At 46.7% G+C, this 18,058-nt stretch overlaps 1 protein-coding gene across 5 annotated transcripts in view; it reads left to right on the top strand.

Moving 5' to 3' along the window:
• The window catches only part of LOC139240955 (tensin-2-like), a 344,077-nt gene that overhangs the window by 275,821 nt on the left and 50,198 nt on the right, over positions 1 to 18,058 (top strand). For 4 of the 5 annotated variants that reach the window (XM_070869535.1, XM_070869540.1, XM_070869538.1 and 1 more), the window contains exons 14-18: positions 415 to 490; positions 7,090 to 7,219; positions 9,578 to 9,643; positions 10,762 to 10,878; positions 15,612 to 17,243. In XM_070869535.1, coding sequence (XP_070725636.1) covers positions 415 to 490; positions 7,090 to 7,219; positions 9,578 to 9,643; positions 10,762 to 10,878; positions 15,612 to 17,243 — 2,021 coding nt within the window. The remainder of the gene's footprint in view (positions 1 to 414; positions 491 to 7,089; positions 7,220 to 9,577; positions 9,644 to 10,761; positions 10,879 to 15,611; positions 17,244 to 18,058) is intronic. The other variant, XM_070869537.1, reaches the window with a different exon arrangement.

The raw sequence follows: 18,058 nt of genomic DNA, 5'->3' as shown, positions 1-18,058 counted from the left end.
CACCATCCTCTGAGTGAAGAAATTTCTCCTCATCTCAGTCCTAAATGGCTGACCCCTTATTCTGAGACTGTGACCCCTGGTTCTAGACTCCCCAGCCCAGGGAAACATCCTCCCTGCATCTACCCTGTCAAGCCCTGTAAAAAATGTTGTATGTTTCTATGAGATCACCTCTCATTCTTCTAAACTCTCGTGAATAAAGGCACAATCATGGGGACAAGATGCTTTTATTAAGTTGAAGCTCAAATGCATAAACAATCACATCAGTTGTGAGGCTTGGTGGCACCGTGCTTTGGTGTATCGGGCAACCCTGGTGCCAAGGTGCCTGTGCAAGGTCTGTGCGTGATTGTCAGTCATATGCAATACCCTTTCTGCGTTAGCTTCACAAATCCATGCTTCTCGTTCTATTTCCCACAGCAGTGTCCAGGGCCCTGGGTGTAAGAAATTGTGCATCTCAATCGAGCCAGCCTTACTGCTGAAGGGCGACATCATGGTAAGTGCAGGACCAAGGACTGGACAAAAAAAAAAATCGTCTTTGGAAGTGGGGATGCGAGTGGTGAATTATGGAGGTGTGTGGGGTGGCTTGCCCCATCCACCTCCACGGAGGTGTGTGGGGGGCCTGACCCATCCACCTCCATGGCACGAACCTGGTATTGCAGTACTTCCAGGAACGGTGCAGTGGCTCTCGGCCTTTTGGCTAAGAGCATTGCCGCAGAGTGATCCTTGATGTGTGCAAGGTGACCTCTGGCGTTTGTGATTTGACAAAGAATTGGAAAGATTGGCAACGAAAAATTAAAAAAAAAAATAAATGAGGGTCAGCTTTACACTATAGACTCCTTTAATTGATAATATACAAACTCCTTTAAGCGTTATAATATAAGCTCCTTTAATCATAATACACACTCCTTTAATATTGATGATACTGACACCTTTACCCATTCCAGAATAGACTCTTTTAATATGTATGGTACATAAGAACATAAGAGGCGAGGGCCCAGGGGCAGCACGGGCCAGCCCACACTGCGATATGTGTGCGCACTATGTCCGTGCAGCAGAGCAGGTCTCTAGTCGTCCTGGTTAACCCTCCCATTGGATAAGAACATAAGACCATAAGAAATAGGAGCAGGAGTAGGCCATTTGGCCCCTTGAGCCTGCTCCGCCATTCAATAAGATCATGGCTGATCTGATCATGGACTCAGCTCCACTTCCCTGCCCGCTCCCCCATAACCCTTTGCTCCCTTATCGTTCAAAAATTCTGTCTATCTCCACCTTAAATATATTCAATGACCCAGCCTCCACAGCTCTCTGGGGCAGAGAATCCACAGATTTACAACCCTCAGGAGAAATTTCTCTTCATCTCAGTTTAAAATGGGCGGCTCCTTTATTCTAAGACTATGCCCTCTAGTTTTAGTTTCCCCTATGAGTGGAAATATCCTCTCTGCATCCACCTTGTCGAGCCCCCTCATTATCTTTTATGTTTCGATATGATCACCTCTCATTCTTCTGAACTCCAATGTGTACAGGCCCAACCTACTCAACCTATCTTCATAAGTCAACCCCCTCATCTCCGGAATCAACCTAGTGAACCTTCTCTGAACTGCCTCCAATGTCAGTATATCCTTCCTTAAATACGGAGACCAAAACTGCATGCAGTACTCCAGGTGTGGCCTCACCAATACCCTGTACAATTGTAGCAGGACTTCTCTGCTTTTATACTCTATCCCCCTTGCAATAAAGGCCAACATTCCATTTGCCTTCCTGATCACTTGCTGTACCTGCATACTAACTTTTTGTGTTTCATGCACAAGGACTCCCAGGTCTCTCTGTACTGCAACACTTTGCAATTTTTCTCCATTTAAATTATAATTTGCTTTTCTATTATTTCTGCCAAAGTGGATAGATAACCTCACATTTTCCCACATTATACCCCATCTGCCAATTTTTTACCCACTCACTTAGCCTGTCTATATCCCTTTGCAGATTGTTTGTGTTCTCCTCACAATGGTACTGACACTGTTACCATTTTAAACTTTGAGAATCAGCCTCCTTTTAACCTTTATGAGAAATTGGTCGAGTGACCGGAATCGGGTGTGAAGCAGGCAGTGCGTCTGGAACTCGCATCTCAAGACATCGGCCTTAGGTGCGCTGCTAATGTAGCCTCAGGATTCATAAGCTGGCAAGCTACGGGCGCAAATCGGGCGCACCTTGCCGGTTGGAGCCGTGCAAAGTTTGTTTGGTGGAGCCTGTCAGGCAGGTAAGTACTGGGAGGGCTGTGGGGTGGGGTGTGGCAGCGGGGGGAAGTGTGGTGGTGAACCAGAGTGGGCCAAGCCCCGGCCCGGCAGGGAAGTACTGGGAGAGGAGGGTTGGAGGCTCGAAATATTGCTGTGCTGCATTAAATCAAGTTTAAGAAAATAATTTTACTTGGCTTTCCATTGGGCCTCTTTAAGGACCGCCGGTGTGGTCACCGTAGACCTGAAAAAACAGAGCAGTGGAACAAGCATAGTGGACGCAAATTTGGCAGCCAGTGCACTTTTGTGAGAAATCGTGCCTGGAAATTGATGCGTGTGTGTGTTGTCCCCCCTCACCCCCCGCCAAACTCTCATTTTTCATCCCTAAAATGGGCACGCCAGGGAACCAGTTCGGTTTTACGATGCAGATTCCTTCAAATTTTATGCTCCAGACCTATTCCTAATTTTCTGGTAAAAGCAGGAAAAAAACATTTTGCTTATCAAGCCCATCCCCCTCTTTCCCAGCAGAGCCTCACCCTACATGTGTGGGGGGTTGTAAAAGCTCATCGGATTCCTGAGATACAGTGGGATGTCAGTGGGGGGAGGGAGAGAAAGCGAGGTCGTACAACAGGCGTGCTCCAGCCTCAATTACATGTTCTAATGACTCAGATCAGGCCTCAGGGCCAGTTTTGCAACTTAGGCTGAGATCTGCCACAGTGCCCATAAAACGAGGAGACCTGCGCTGCTCAGATGGGCATTTTAAAGGGGAGGATGGTTTCAGTTGCCGTTTAAAGGTTAGGTTTTTTTTTCTTGACATTTGCAATCACACTTTGCTGCATTTTGTTCTGTGCATTAGTTGATTTTGCCAGATGGTCAGCCATTTTTGCATTTTTTTTCCCCCTGTCGATACACCCCTTCATTATTCTTGGTTTTTGCTGCCATTTAAAATGCCGCGTACAATGTGGGGAGGAAGGGTATTTTTTGGGGGGGGCTGCGTGGTATGCGTGAGAATAGAGGAGGGGAGTCAATAAATGCAGGCGCAACAACATCCGAGGCATTTTTGTCGGTACCTGTCGCCACCTGAAGGCTGCCATTTATAGACTCCTCCACAGCTACCCGGACACGTCAGAGGAGATCCACTCTTCACCGCCTCGGCTTCACAAAACTGGCTGTCACAGAGTTGTACCATCTGGCTGCAAGCTGCCCTACAGACAACATCTGAACCAGGGACGCCGCTTTGCGTAGAAGTGAAAGTTACCATATCATGAAGCGTTCATGCTAGCGGTTGCCTACAAGCCACCCAGGGGACATCTGCCCCATCAGGTAATCTGCAGTGCACACACTTATCAGGGGAGTGGCAAATGCTGTGTTTGCAACTGCTAAGTGGCAACGCCTTCGTCACAAGAGGCCTCAGCTGGACAGGGTGCAGAGCTTTCACTAGGGTGGCTGTGTTTGCCCAAGTGCTATGCATCACAGATGGCATCTGTGTGGGCAACAGGACTTCACATATCAACCCCATAGCTAAAGGAGCAGCAAGAATTTGCACTTCATTAGATGTTCAGGTGATGTCAGCCATGGCTCAGTGGGCAGCACACACTCACCTGAGTCAGAAGGTTGTGAGTTCAAGTCCCATGGTTGACACTTCAGTGCAGTGCTGAGGGAGCGCTGCACTGTCGGGTGAGACGTTAAACCGCTGGGCCCGTCTGCGCTCTCAGGTGGATGTAAAAGATCCAGTGGCACTATTTCGAAGAAGAGCAAGGGAGTTCTCCTTGGTGTCCTGGCCGATATTTATCCCTCAGCCAACACCTAAAACAGATTATCTGGTCATTATCGCATTGCTGTTTGTGGGAGCTTGCTGTGCGCAAATTGGCTGCCGCATTTCCCACATTATAATAGTGGCTATACTCCAAAAAATACTTCATTGGCTGTATAGCGCTTTGGGACGTCTTGATTTGCGAAAGGCGCTATAGAAATGCAAGTCTTTCTTTCTATTTGGCCACAGAAACATTATGCATGCCAATGGCCATTATCCAGGAAGCAGCCATGATGCCTTCATTATGTGGCATTCTTGATGCCTGCATTTTTGGAAGAAGAAATAACACTGGATAGATGGCACTTCGGAGACCAGGGCTACAAACCCCCTGAGAAACACCTGAACAGCAGAGGAGACTCATGGGGTGTTCACTGTTCCTCTGCAACCTTCACCAGCAAGAAAAGTGTGGCATACAACTTTCGCACAGTGAACAATTTGCTGATTAGCAATGGTTGTGTACAATGCTTGAAATGTTACCTCCCAGAGGCTGCGGTTGTTCCCAATTTAGTTCGTGCCATGCTCGATGGGCCTCACGAGAATCGTGTGCAACAGTGAGGCGTGCTCTGACTTCACCTCCTCGCTACCGGCAAGCCTCCTCCTCACTTGCAGATGAAAGGGAGTCGGGTGACTGCATTGACTTGGTTTGTAACCTTGTGCTTTTACAGGATGGTGATCTTCAGCCCTAAATAGGACCAACGATATTATGAACGATATTTTGAACGATAAAGGAGTGAAGGGTTATGAGGAGCGGGCAAGGAAGTGGAGCCGAGTCCATGATCAGATCAGCCATGATCGTATTGAATGGCGGAACAGGCTCAAGGGGTCAAATGACCGACTTCTGCTCCTATTTCTTATGTTATTATCAACCCCCACCGCCTCCCCTCCAGGACCTCCAAATCTTCAGCATCAAAGACAGCGATGTTATCCTCATGTCTTCGCTGTGCCGTTGTGAACTGGTCCACATTCTGCCACCACTGCAACGTCCCTTGTTAATAAGAGCATAAGAAATAGGAGCAGGCTAGGCCATACGCCCCCTGAGCCTGCTCCGCCATTTAATAAGATCATGGCTGATCTTCGAGTGAGCTGCAGTACTTTAAGGGTCGCTGCATCGCTGGATTTTACGCTTCCCAGCCAAATGTGCTGTAGGCCGAGCCGTCTAGGCCAGTCCATTGAGCTGCCAGCACAGGCTGGCTTGTGGCACGAGCCAACGCAAGCCCTTGCAAATTGGAGCACGTGTGGAATCTACCCTACCGTTAAACTCTGTCACGCCCATTCCGTCTCTTGAGGGACCAGTCTGTGGAAGTATGTCCTGATCTCCAGGGATTTTCATGGAAATTGCACTTTTTTACGATATTGATAAAAAATCTAAACCAAACTCACACTGAGACCACAGAGCTTCGAGTTTTGCTTGCTTCAGTTGAACTGACTAAATTAAGGTGTGCTCAGCACTCTGTTCTGTCTGATTTTCTGCTGCTGTTTTGCTCTCTTGGTCTCTACTTTTGTGGTGTTTCAAACTTTTTTGTACGGAGGTCCCTCTGTAAATACTTTACAGACACGCTCCCTGTTCTAACTTCGAAAAGACAGTCTCAATTGCTCTAAGTAAAGCGGGGCAATCGTTGCAGACTATAGTTTGTTTATTAATCAGTATACAGAAACTAGCATGTCAAGAAATATAGAATGCTCAGGACACTGGGCAGCCCATCAATACCGCTCGGATTTTCTACCCATTGGCTGCGCTGGGGCAGAAAATCGAGCCTATTGTGCTCATGGTGCGTGGTGTGCTCAACCCCAGAGAGACAGGAATAGGATAACTGCTGGGACCCCCTTGTACATCCTGCAGAGTCTGGTGACACCAATCGGAAATCTTATGCCCTATGTTCGTTCCCTTGAGCATTTTTGCCTTGCGTCACACGTACACCTTTACTCTCATCCAGCTCCAACAACAATCAAGAAGCTCGACAACATCCAGGACACAGCAGCCCACTTGATCGTCACCCCATCCACCACCTTCAACATTCATTCCCTCCACCACCGGCGCACCATGGCTGCAGTGTGTACCATCTACAAGATGCACTGCAGCAACTCGCCAAGGCTTCTTCGGCAGCACCTCCCAAACCCGCGACCTCTACCACCTAGAAGGACAAGGGCAGCAGGCGCATGGGAACACCACCACCTCCAAGTTCCGCTCCAAGTTACACACCATCCTGACTTGGAAATATATCGGCTGTTCCTTCATCGTCGCTGGGTCACAATCCTGGAACTCCCTCCCCAGCAGCACTGTGGGAGTATCTTCACCACACGGACTGTAGCAGTTCAAGAAGGTGGCTCACCACCACCTTCTAGGGGCAATTAGGGATGGACAATAAATGCTGGTCTTGCCAGTGACGCCTACATCCCAGGAACGAATAAAAAAAAAATCTATGAAACTGTAGTTTTCGACTGATGAATGTTAGAGAGAATTAGAGAAGAAAGGACTGTGACTTGGCTCAAAAGGGTAAATTTTGTGAGGCCTTGCTCCTGGCATGGCGTCTCACTCAATGGGAGGATGGATTGGAGGACTGTGAGAGTCACCAGAAATCGGGAGCACTGCGAATCTGCCGCACTGACCTTTGCACCCAGTTCTCCCGACTACCCTTCCGTCAAGCAAGGCTCTCAGGAGTGGAGTCTCGCAAAGTTTACCCTGTGGTTTGCTGGGAATCAACAAATGAGCATCGAATTGCATCTTATCATAGAATCATAGAAATTTACAGCATGGAAGGAGACCATTTCGGCCCATCGTGTCCGCACCGGCTGACCAAGAACTATCCAGCCTAATCCCACTTTCCAGCTCTTGGTCCGTAGCCCTGTAGGTTACGGCACTTCAAGTGATTGTTGGTGCTGAAATGCGAATGCCATCCTCCAAGAGTTCATGAGATTTGAACCCAGTGCCCTGTTCAGAGGTCAGTGTCATGGCAACTGGCAGCCCCCAACAGCTTTTACAATTGTAAATATTGGTAATACCCCAGCAAAGTGGCTCAGTCTTAGATATGTTCTTCCGTCTTGCCTTTTCAGGTGAAATGTTACCATAAGCAATACAAAAATCCGGAGCGTGACGTGGTTTTCCGAGTACAGTTCCATACTTGCGCTATCCATGGCACCCAGCTCTGGTTTGGAAAGGATGAACTGGATGATGCTTACGGAGGTCAGTAGGAATTTTCAGGAACAACACTAGCCCTATCAGCACGGGTCATGGGGAGCAAACTTGAGATGTTCTGTGTTCAGCCCATCACATAGTTGATATACAATCACCACATACCCGGGACCAAATTGGTTTTGGAAAGAAAAGGTTACCAATTTAAAATCTTTCCACCCTATCGCTGGGTATTACGGCCATTTTCCCATTCTGTACAGCATTTCCCAGCCCAGAGAGCATACAAGGCTTTGCTCCCAGGAGATAGGTGGAAGGTTCTTCATTAGAACATTAGAAAGCATTGCACAAGCCTATTCCTTCCAGGTCCAATCCACTCTATCATCTGCTGAGAAAAGGTTCTGCAAACTTGGCCCTTGCCTCGAGCAAAACATCCTAGGTTGGATATCTTTTAACAACTGCCTTCCCTGGTAAGACATGGTTCCAGGAACTCAGGGACCATCATATTCCAAATAGGATTCAATTATCTCTACCAATGCTTATCCTTATAGCCTTCAATCCCATATTCTCCTGTTCATTTTCCTGGGATCAAAATTCCGATCGCTCCGCTCTGCTAGTAAGTCCGCTAAAACCCAAAGACATAAACACTGTCCAACATTGCAGGGATGAGTTTATTAGCATAGCCAAGGTGGGCCACCAGCACCTGAAACGTTGCTTCAACGTTACCCCACCCCTAAACACTCTTGAGAGACAGAGCAACCTAAAGCTGTTGTGCCACAGGTCCTAGCAAGGCCCTTCCAAGCACAGCAATGGCAATCGATCCCCCAAGCAGTGATTACCTGGTATGCAGAGCTCTTGGGGCCTTTACAAAGGCCTCCGCGGATCTCTTCCTAGCTGAGTGCCGGCAGGAGTTTCATTCAGGCCTTATTCTTAAAGCAGACCCATACACGTGGCGGGGAGCGGGGGAGGAGGTAGGGGAGTGGGCAGAAGATGATAGCACCTGAAATGAGGCAGAATACTGGAAAAATAGGATTTCACCCCATTTTCACTCCCCGATCCGGAGATTTGCCAAGTTACCACCTCAGCCTTGTGGGAATTCCAGGGCCTCCCTTGCTAGGGGGATCTGCAAATCCCCAGTTGTACCTGTGCTCCAGGACAGCCTGCATTAGATCAGTGGCTGACTATGGGGAATGGAAGCTCACAGGCGTCGACTCCCCGCCACGATGCCCTAAGTGTCGGTTTGGCTGAGTGGCAGCAGTTTGTGGATTCAAGCCCCACTCCTGGACTTGACCACATAATCTAGGCTGACGTCCTAACCCAGTTCTGTCCTCCAAATGAGACGTTAAACCAAGGTCCCAACTGCCTTTTTAGGTGGCCACTGCAACACTATTTGAAGAGCAAAGAGTTCTCCCAGTGTCCTGGCTGATATTTCTCCCTCAAAACAGTAACTGGTCATTCAACTCACTGGTGCCTGTGGGATCTTGCTGCGCGCATAATGGCTGCTGGATTTACCTACATAACAATGGGAACTGCTCATTGGTGTCTGTGAGATCTTGCTGTGCGCAGAATGGTTGCCGCATTTGCCTACAAAGCAACTGCTACTGCATTTCAAAGTAATTCATTGCGTAAAGCGCTAAAAGATGTGGCACGGCGCTATACAAACGCAAGTTTTTCTTCTAAAAAGTGGTATTTTGCTCGGCGGCATAAAGCCTAGTTTAGCACCGCGAGTGATTAGGATTGCGGCCATTTGCACGCGTTTCTGCCATGCTTTTGCACCAGCACTGTAACATTTCAGCACAGTCACTTCGGGGAGGAAGTGGATTGTGTGGCGCAGTGAAAATGGCGGCCCATTCTCTTCCGGGCTGGAGTAGCGGAAAGGGAAAAGGTTCTGTAAAAAATGTTTGACGAAAGCGCTCTAGCACTTGTATTCCACCTCCTAGATCAACGCTAGTGAGGCAGGTGCAGCAGCTTAAATCACTTCAATCTGAGAGCGGAGAGCGCATCTGGTTTGAAACCCAGAAATCTTAAATTTTCATTTTGTAAAAATAAATTCTTCCACCAACTAGAGAGCATGTGACTCTTGCTGGGTTCATTGCTTGTGTCTAAATTGCCTTACTGAATTGTCTTGAAATTTTTACAATGTTGGGTGCACCGACCTGTATTACTGTAGTTGGACCTTGGCTGCATGTCTGAGCGCGGAATACATAGGCCACGGGGTTAAGGATTACATGAGAAGTATTCACAGTAATTTAAAGGTAGCAAAAGTGCGCGATATGATGAAAGGGAGGAGCTCATCAAGTTTAATTCAAGGTTATTGAGGGTTCTGTGCGCGAGAAATCTTCAGTGACTGACGAAAGTCGTGCTAGCACAACTGAAGTATTGGTGGTGACTGTTGTTCTGCTCTCTTCTCAGACGACAGATTTCCACGAGATGCCACAGTGGAGTTTGTTTTCTCTTCGGGACCAGAAAAAATAAAAGGTAAGAAATGAAGTAACACTGGGAGCTTTGAAACAAGATCACGATACTATTTTCTTTAAATGAATTAAAAAACTGCATGCTGGAAAATCTACAGAAAGACTTGCAATTGCGCAGAAGGTCCGTCAGCATCTTGGAAGAGAAAAGACAGGTTAATGTGTCAAATGTGGTCCCTTCGTCAGAGCTGAGTTTTCAAGATATTAAGGGGAACAGATAGGTTAGATAGAGATAAACTATTTCCGCTGGTTGGGGAGTCTAGAACTAGGGGGCATAGTCTAAAAATTAGAGCCAGTCCTTACAGGAGTGACTTTAGGAAACACTTCTGCACACAAAGAGTGGTAGAAGTTTGCAACTCTCTTCCGCAAACGTCAATTGATGCGAGTAGGATCTTGCGGAGACATCGTTGGTGGTATTTCTCCAGCGACTTGAGGTGTCTACTGTACATGGTCCATGTCTCTGAGCCATACAGGAGGGCAGGTATTACTACAGCCCTGTAGACCATGGTAGATTTGAGGGCCTGGTCTTCGAACACTCTTTTCCTCAGGCGGTCGAAGGCTGCACTGGCGCACTGGATGCGGTGTTGAATCTCCTCATCAATGTCTGCTCTTGTTGATAAGAGGCTCCTGAGGTATGGGAAATGGTCCATGGTGTCCAGGGCTGCGCCGTGGATCTTGATGACTGGGGGGCAGTACTGTGTGGCGAGGACAGGCTGGTGGAGGACCTTTGTCTTACGGATGTTTCACGTAAGGCCCATGCTTTTGTAAAATTGTTCATTTTAAATCTGAGATTGATAGATTTCTGTTCACTAAATGTATTGAGGGATATGAGCCAAAGGCAGGTATATGGGGTTAGGTCGCAGATCAGCCTTGATCTAATTGAATGGCGGAACAGGCTTGAGGGGCTGAATGGCCTCCTGTTCCTATGTTCCTATGAGTTAGATGTTTGGTTGCAGGTGGATCTCTTCAGTGAGCAGTAGATTTCTCGGTTAACAAGTGGATTTATGTGAGCAGTAGATCTCTCTGCAAGCAGATCGATCTTACTGTGGGCAGTAGATCTCTCAGTTAGCAGAGCTGATGAAGACATATTATTGCTGTGCTGAATCCTTCTGTTCCCAACTGCAGACGGAGAACATTTAAGGAATGACTCTACAGTGACTGTGGATTACAACACGTCTGATCCAACTGTTCGATGGGATTCCTACGAGAACTTCAACCTTCACCATGAGGATGGCTTGGAAGGTATTGGAATGGAGTTCAGAATTCTTTTTGTTGTTGCTGTCTTCACGTTGTGTTAGTCAAGTTTTTTTTAAGCTTGATTCTGCTGACATAGAATTTTGGGCAAAATCCTTGTAATCCTAGTGAGCTGATTGAGAAGTCCTATCCACAATGGCTGATTTACCATGGAATAAGCTGATAGGTTTATATGGGGGCTATGGGACAAGCCCAGGTCACAACCTGAAGTGACCCAATTTGAGACATTCATGTTTGTTCACAAACCAATTCAGATTCCCGTGGAATAAAAATAGGACATGTGCAGCAAGTTGGTCAGCATCTGAAATTAAAAGACAGATTAACGTTTCTGGTGGGGTCCTTCATGAGAACTGGGGAAGGAAAGCAAAAAGTCCTTTTGTAGGACTGAGCAAAACAAGAGGGGGTGTGAGGGGAGGACAACAGGTCATAGGCAAGCATTAGATACATTATCTACTGATGGAAAGGGACATGGCCTGAACATTAGCAACTGTAGACCGAAGCCATCTCCACCTTGCACAGTGCAAAATTCATAAATACTTAATGGAATCACAAGTCTTGGCAACGCCACAAACCTGCAGGGTTATTTCAGTGGCTCCATCCTCCATGTACCTGAGTTTGTATAAATGGCATTGTATATTGAGTGGATACACTGTCTTGCCCCAACCTTTTCTTCTCCTGCTTCAGCCAGTGGCTCAGTGGGCAGCACTCTCTCCTCTGAGTCAGAAGGTTGTGGGTTCAAGTCCCACGCCAGAGACTTGAGCACATAATCCAGGCTGACACTCCCAGTGCAGTGCTGAGGCAGCACCGCACTGTCGGAGGTGCTGTCTTTCGGATGAGATGTTAAACCGAGGCCCCGGGTGGATGTAAAGGATCCCACGGCACTATATTCAGGAAGAGCGGGGGAATTATCCCCGGTGTCCTGACCAATATTTATCCCTCAATCAACATCATTAAAACAGATTATCTGCTCATTATCACATTGCTGTTTGTGGGAGCTTGCTGTGCGCGAATTGTCTGCCATGTTTCCCACATTACATCACTGACTGCAGTCCGAAAGTACTTCATTGGCTATAAAGCGCTTTGGTACGTCCTGAGGTTGCGAAAGGGGCTGTAGAAATGCAAGTCTTTCTTTTCTTTTCTGAACTTGATTGTGACTTTTTGTCATAATCTGATTGGCACAAGGACGAAGTGGGAAAAGCTGCACGCAAACAAGTCCTGCTCCTGAAAAGAATGGCATTGTAGCAATAGTCTAATCTTGTAATCCCTGCGTTTCCGGGAGCAGCTGAGCTCGGTAAGGTTGAATATATCTAAGTGCCCGAGAACTGGCTCGTGTCACAGAGCCAAGGCACCTCTGTAAAGGCTGGTTCACATTCCAAACAGTGCAAAGAACAACTTCTTATTCTAGGCTGCCAGTCTAGGAAAGGCACTAAATCTCAACTATGGGGACCTGGTACATTGCACGGCAGGCTAATTAAAGAGCCACTGTCACTGCATTGGGCATACTTTATATGTAGGGAGTTTTGCCAAGGGTCAGTCAGTTCTGGATCAGCCCCCAGACTGGTCCGAAGTCACTGCTTGCATTAAAATGAAGGGAGTCGCTATAGGTTGGAAGTATTGCCTCCCCAGCAGTGAAGTAGAAATTCAATCATTTTTAAAAATGTTCGGAGTGTTTTTCGACAAATGTATATTTTAATATGAGCAGTTAAGGCGGTACTTTGAAGACACAGTCCTTCCCCTTGGCTTTCCTTCCTCCTTTTGTTGGTAGTTTTCACGAAAACTTGTTTAGAACAGCCATGCTTGGTGAAGTAAGGAGGTGGTTCTGCCACTGTTAGCCCCATTGCACACTCCATGGATTTTAGAGTCTGCTGCAGCTCGTGTGCACTGATTCATGGGATATAGCAGACCAGGAAAAGGTAATTTAGAGAGTAATGATAATGTTCAGACAAACTTTTTTTGGAGGCCATTATTGGCCCATTGTTCTTCATTCTCATGAGATGTGTGAAAGAACCAGTGAAGTGATGCTCTGCACCCACCTGCCAGAACCGCTCATTGGTATCTGCAGACAAAGGCGAACATACTTCACTTTGAAGGATGATTAGTGCAGGTGGATGCTTCCATTCTCAAAGGAAGACTCAATAGGCCCACCAAGATATGTGAATGCCTGACGAAGTGTAATGCTGGTTAGTAAGCCATTCGTTCAGAGGTACTGCGTGAAAGACGGCATGATAGGGTGGTCAGTAGCCACCATTGGCTTATTGGCCATACCTGCTAAGGAGACGCCAACCATGCCTGAAGGTCATGGCACATTACCAGGCAATTGCTGTGGGGATCTGTCTTCATAGGATCTGGGTCATCTGCTGCAAGGACATCTGCAGCTACCATGCAGCACTGGGCTGGCACAGCCAGTGACTGTAGAGTTGGGCATGCTGCAGTGCTAACCTATGGGGATGGTGCCATGAAGTGGCCCAACGGTTCAACGCATGCTGCACCCCCTCCACTTCAGAAGCCATCAAATGTTGATCAGGTGCTTGACTGCTTCGTCCCTCATCTGCAGACACTATCTTTCAACAACATCAACTTGCATTTATATAGCGCCTTTTAACGTAGTAAAACATCCCAAGGTGCTTCACAGGAGCATTATCAAACAACATTTGACACCAAGCCACATAAGGAGATATATGGGCAGATATATGGTCAAAGAGGCAGGTTTTAAGGAGGAAAGAGAGGTAGAGAGGCGGAGAGGTTTAGGGAGGGAGTTCCAGAGCTTGGGGCCCAGGCAACAGAAGGCACAGCCACCGATGGTTGAGCGATTATAATCAAGGTTGTGCAAACTTTGGGGGTTCCTTGCCCTTTATTGTTTCTGCTCCTTCAGCCTTGGCAATGGATTGACATGCCTTTCATGCCTTTCCAAAGGCTTTCAGACTTTTTGTCGCCCTACTGTGACATTCCCCATCCCTTCAGTATTTCGCATGCATGTGATTTTCTGCTCCCACAACTAGTGTGCTCTCTACAGTTGGATCTGTGGATAGTGAGATTTGCACCAGTTCCGAACCATTTAGAACTGACATACACCAGTAGATAAGAATCAGCCCCACATCTTAAACCTTGGCAGAGCGGCTTAACCAGATGACCACGCTCCTTTTAAAAGAGTATTAACATTCACTTACCACAAACGATTTGTCGCTGTCAAAAGATCTGTTTAGTAGTTTTAATGAATCATCACCGCTTACTGTTGCAGTCATCAAGGTGAGGGATGTCAGTGCTGGGGAACGTAACCCTTTGCATTTTGAGCACTCGGTGTCAGCATCAAGTACTCCCAGGTCAGGTAGAGCAGAGTAAAGCTCCCACTGCCTGAATCCCACTCCCAGAACAGCACCCCCTTCTGCCAGGATGTATTTTTTCTCGTTCGGCACACCAGCCACCTGTCTGAGGGAGATTGTCAATTAGGGAGAGATTTGTGTCAGTAGGCCTGTGCCCGCTTAAACGCAGGTTGAGAGTGGCCACATTCATTTCAGGAAGGGCCCTTACAGGCAGCAGACAAAGGAGGCTTTTGATCCCATCCGTCTGGGTTGGATTCAAACTCAGCTAAAAGGACAGTGTCCAACCCACTGCATCGCCCAGTCCCTCGACCGCATTATTAACCACTTAAAGCAAACATTTTCCTTCCTCCCAGCAGAAGCTTCATTGTAAGTCAAACCGCTGATTAAAAAAAATATGTATCAATTTTCCTAGTCCCTACATATCTGTACTGACGGGGGTTGACTAGAACAGCAGCCAAGAATCACATCCATGAGTTACAGTGAACGTGTGCACACTTACTGATTGCAGTCAGGAATCTGGTGACAAAATGCATGCAGAATTAGTCATTTTTAGTCTCCTGTCCATTAATCTGCTTATGTCAACACATCTGGGGAACATTAAATCCAAACCAGTCGCCCAAATTGGATTTATTTGTGTAGCAACCATACGCTTTCAAAGCAAGGCCCAAAATTTCAATGTTTCTATCAAACTGGAATCTGTGTCTGGAGCCACAGGGGCTGGAGGAAGTTAAGGGAACCTTTATCTTATTGAGTGCCTGAGAGGTGATGCGTTTAACTGGGAGAACTGCCCATATTGTGTAACGAAATGCCAGACATAAATTTTTTTTTTTTAAACCTAATTCCGTCACTGGACAAGTTCATGCATTTTGGAGTGGTCGTACTTTATTGGACTAGTTACGTGGATAGACTGGAGAAGCTGGGGTTGTTCTCCTTGGAGCAGAGAAGGTTGAGAGGAGATTTGATTTAGGTGTTTAATCATGAGGGGTCTGGACAGAGTAGATAGAAAAACTTTTCCCATTGGTGGAAGGGTCAAGAACCAGAGGACACACATTTAAGGTGATTGGCAGAAGAACCAAAGGCGACATGAGGAAAAACTTTTTTGCACAGCGAGTGGTTAGGATCTGGAATGCACGGCCTGAGAGGGTGGTGGAGGCAGACTCAATCACTGCTTTCAAAAGGGAATTGGATAAGTATCTGAAGGAAAACATTTTGCAGGGCTACAGGGAAAGGGTGGGTGAGTGGGACTAGCTGAGGTGCTCTTGCAGAGAACCGCATGGGCTCGACGAGCCGAATGACCTCTTTCTGTGCTGTAACCATTCTATATTTTATCTAAACATACAACTTGTGTGTCAAGATTATAATGCTGCCACAGAACTAACTATAAAGCTTTCTTTTTGTAAGAAGTACCACACACACGAGGCCCACTCGATGGAAGTCTATATGCCAAAGTGAAGAAGAGGAGTCCCAGCACTGCCACAGCCAACGGAAGTCCATCAAGTGTGATGTCTGTCCACTGTGGGCACACCTTGTCTGTCAGCACTGATTCTGGCCATTCTACCGCTTCAGTGAAGACAGAAGATCACAGTGTTAGCACGAAGCAAGCTCCTTCGCAGGTTGAAAAGGAGCAGTTAGATCGGCTGCTCAGTGGGTTTGGGATGGCCACAGTGAAGAATATGCACAATGTGACCGCACAGCCTGGGATGTCCTCGCAGGTCCGCTCCAATGGCCGATCTGTATCTAATGAAAGGGAGACGGACATTCTGGATGATGATGCTATATGTGAGATGAATAGATTTGCGACTTTACCAAGAAACGTTCATCATACCACCCACCCTTATACTTTCAAAGCGAGCCATCACTCGCCAGAACGCAGAATACCTGGATATAGCCATAGTCCTGATGGAATTCGAAATGATGTCTACTACAGGCCTGATGTAACGCTGGAGAGAAGACCCATGTATGAAAGAAACCTACCACAAATGAATGACATGGGGCTGGAGGGCAGGCCACATGATCCTTATGACCATGTGCAAAACATAGACACCATTCACCATCAGGCAGCTGTATTGGAAAGAATGAACTACCAAAGACCACGCAATGAAGTACTTCAGGTATACTCGCCTGTGTTTCATCAGTATCCCTGCACGGAGAGAATGCCTCAAGGCCCTATCCATAGAATAAGGCATCGGGATGATGTCCAGAGAGATCACAACATCAAAACAAATAGGAATCGGCTAATTGATTACCATCAGATAGAAGGCCTTCTAGATGGCCAGCACATACAGTTTCTTGAGCAAGATCCTTCAGAGATTATGTCTCACGGTTGTGCCTGTCGTAACTGTTCCTTAAAAATATCAGAAGAAGAGATTGAGAGATCTGCAGCAGCTTTTAACACACTTAAACTGGATCATGACTCCTTGTACCAGCATCCTTGTCCGCCTGACACAGATATGTGGCAGCATGACCATTTGAAGTCACATTTGGTAAACCACCCTATAAGAAATGGGCAGTCACCTCAGCCAGTTCCTTTGCTGATGCCTGCACATTCATACAACCAGTACCCAAGAGGACATGGATTCAGCTCATTTAGCTATAACCATGTCCATACAAATATGCCAATACCAACACAGATGACGCACGCATATCCCTCTCAGATTTCACCCTCATCTCGTGGACAGCTTCAGAGAAGTATGGAAGGATCTCCTGAATCGCTCGCTCATTACGTAAGATATCCAGAATTAAAATACTGCCCAGACTATCAACAACATTCACACTGTAGTTGTCCATATGACCATTATCAAGAGCAACACTGTGCCAGCAGAAACTGTGAAGGCTACCCAGGTGGTTCACTCATGTCATCCTCAGTGCTGGGGCCTTGCGCTCAAGGCCCACAAAGGCCTGGTTCCACGTCACCAGTGGGTCTGAGTTTATCGCAGGTTCCATCGAGAAAACCAATCATTTCTGACCGAGCAGCAAGAATAGCAGATGAAGGTCAGCAAAGCCAAGAAGCCACTCTTCCACACCAATCGGCTGGTAAGTAGAGATCGAGGTAAATTGTGTCCCTTTATTTGTTTGCCATTATTCAAATTCATTATAAATGTAGTGTTGAGGCTTCTTGAGGATCTCTGGCTAACAAACTAGATTCTACAGCAACCAGGAATTTCTCACATCTAAAATCCCAGATCATTTACGAACACCTGATTGATTTGTAATAGTACATTCTACTGGGTTGGTGAACTGTTGGGATAGTGTGGAACTACTTGCATTGTGATTGACCCACGGGGTGAAAATATTATTGTGAGGGGTTACTAACTATGTCCCATGGGTTATGATACTTAAGTAAAATGAAAGCAATCATTTGGCATATGAAGTTAGAATGCAAGACATTTTTGGAGCAGGAAACGGCCATTTGGGCTCAACAAGTATCTCGTTTTTTTGCTAATCTCATCTCAGCTACTGTCCTCCTCAGCATATTCCTCAACCCCTTCTCTCTCCAGAAACACATCGGCTCATGAATCCGTTTATACTGCACTGCCTTCCCTGGGAACGTATTCTCCAAATCTATTACTCTTTGTATAGGAAAAAAATTGCTGTTGGCTTCTCCTCTTGAGCTAGATTTTCCAAATGTTGAACATAAATGGGTGGAAAATCAATTTGAAACGTTCTTATTTTTAATTGGCGTCCCCTGGTATTTAACTGCTTCGCCAAAGCCAACAATTTGTCCAATTAACTTTTATCAATCTCCTTCAGAATCTTGCAAACATCAGTCAGGTCATCTCATCGTCTTCCTATTCCAAAGAGAGGAAGCCCTTCCTTTCCTCATGAATTCGAATCCTCGTACTTTGGCT

Source organism: Pristiophorus japonicus, chromosome X (genome assembly GCF_044704955.1).
Source record: "Pristiophorus japonicus isolate sPriJap1 chromosome X, sPriJap1.hap1, whole genome shotgun sequence".
Taxonomy (NCBI): domain Eukaryota; kingdom Metazoa; phylum Chordata; class Chondrichthyes; family Pristiophoridae; genus Pristiophorus; species Pristiophorus japonicus.
The sequence above is the reverse complement of the archived record's forward strand: the minus strand, read 5'-3'. Positions and strand labels throughout refer to the sequence as shown.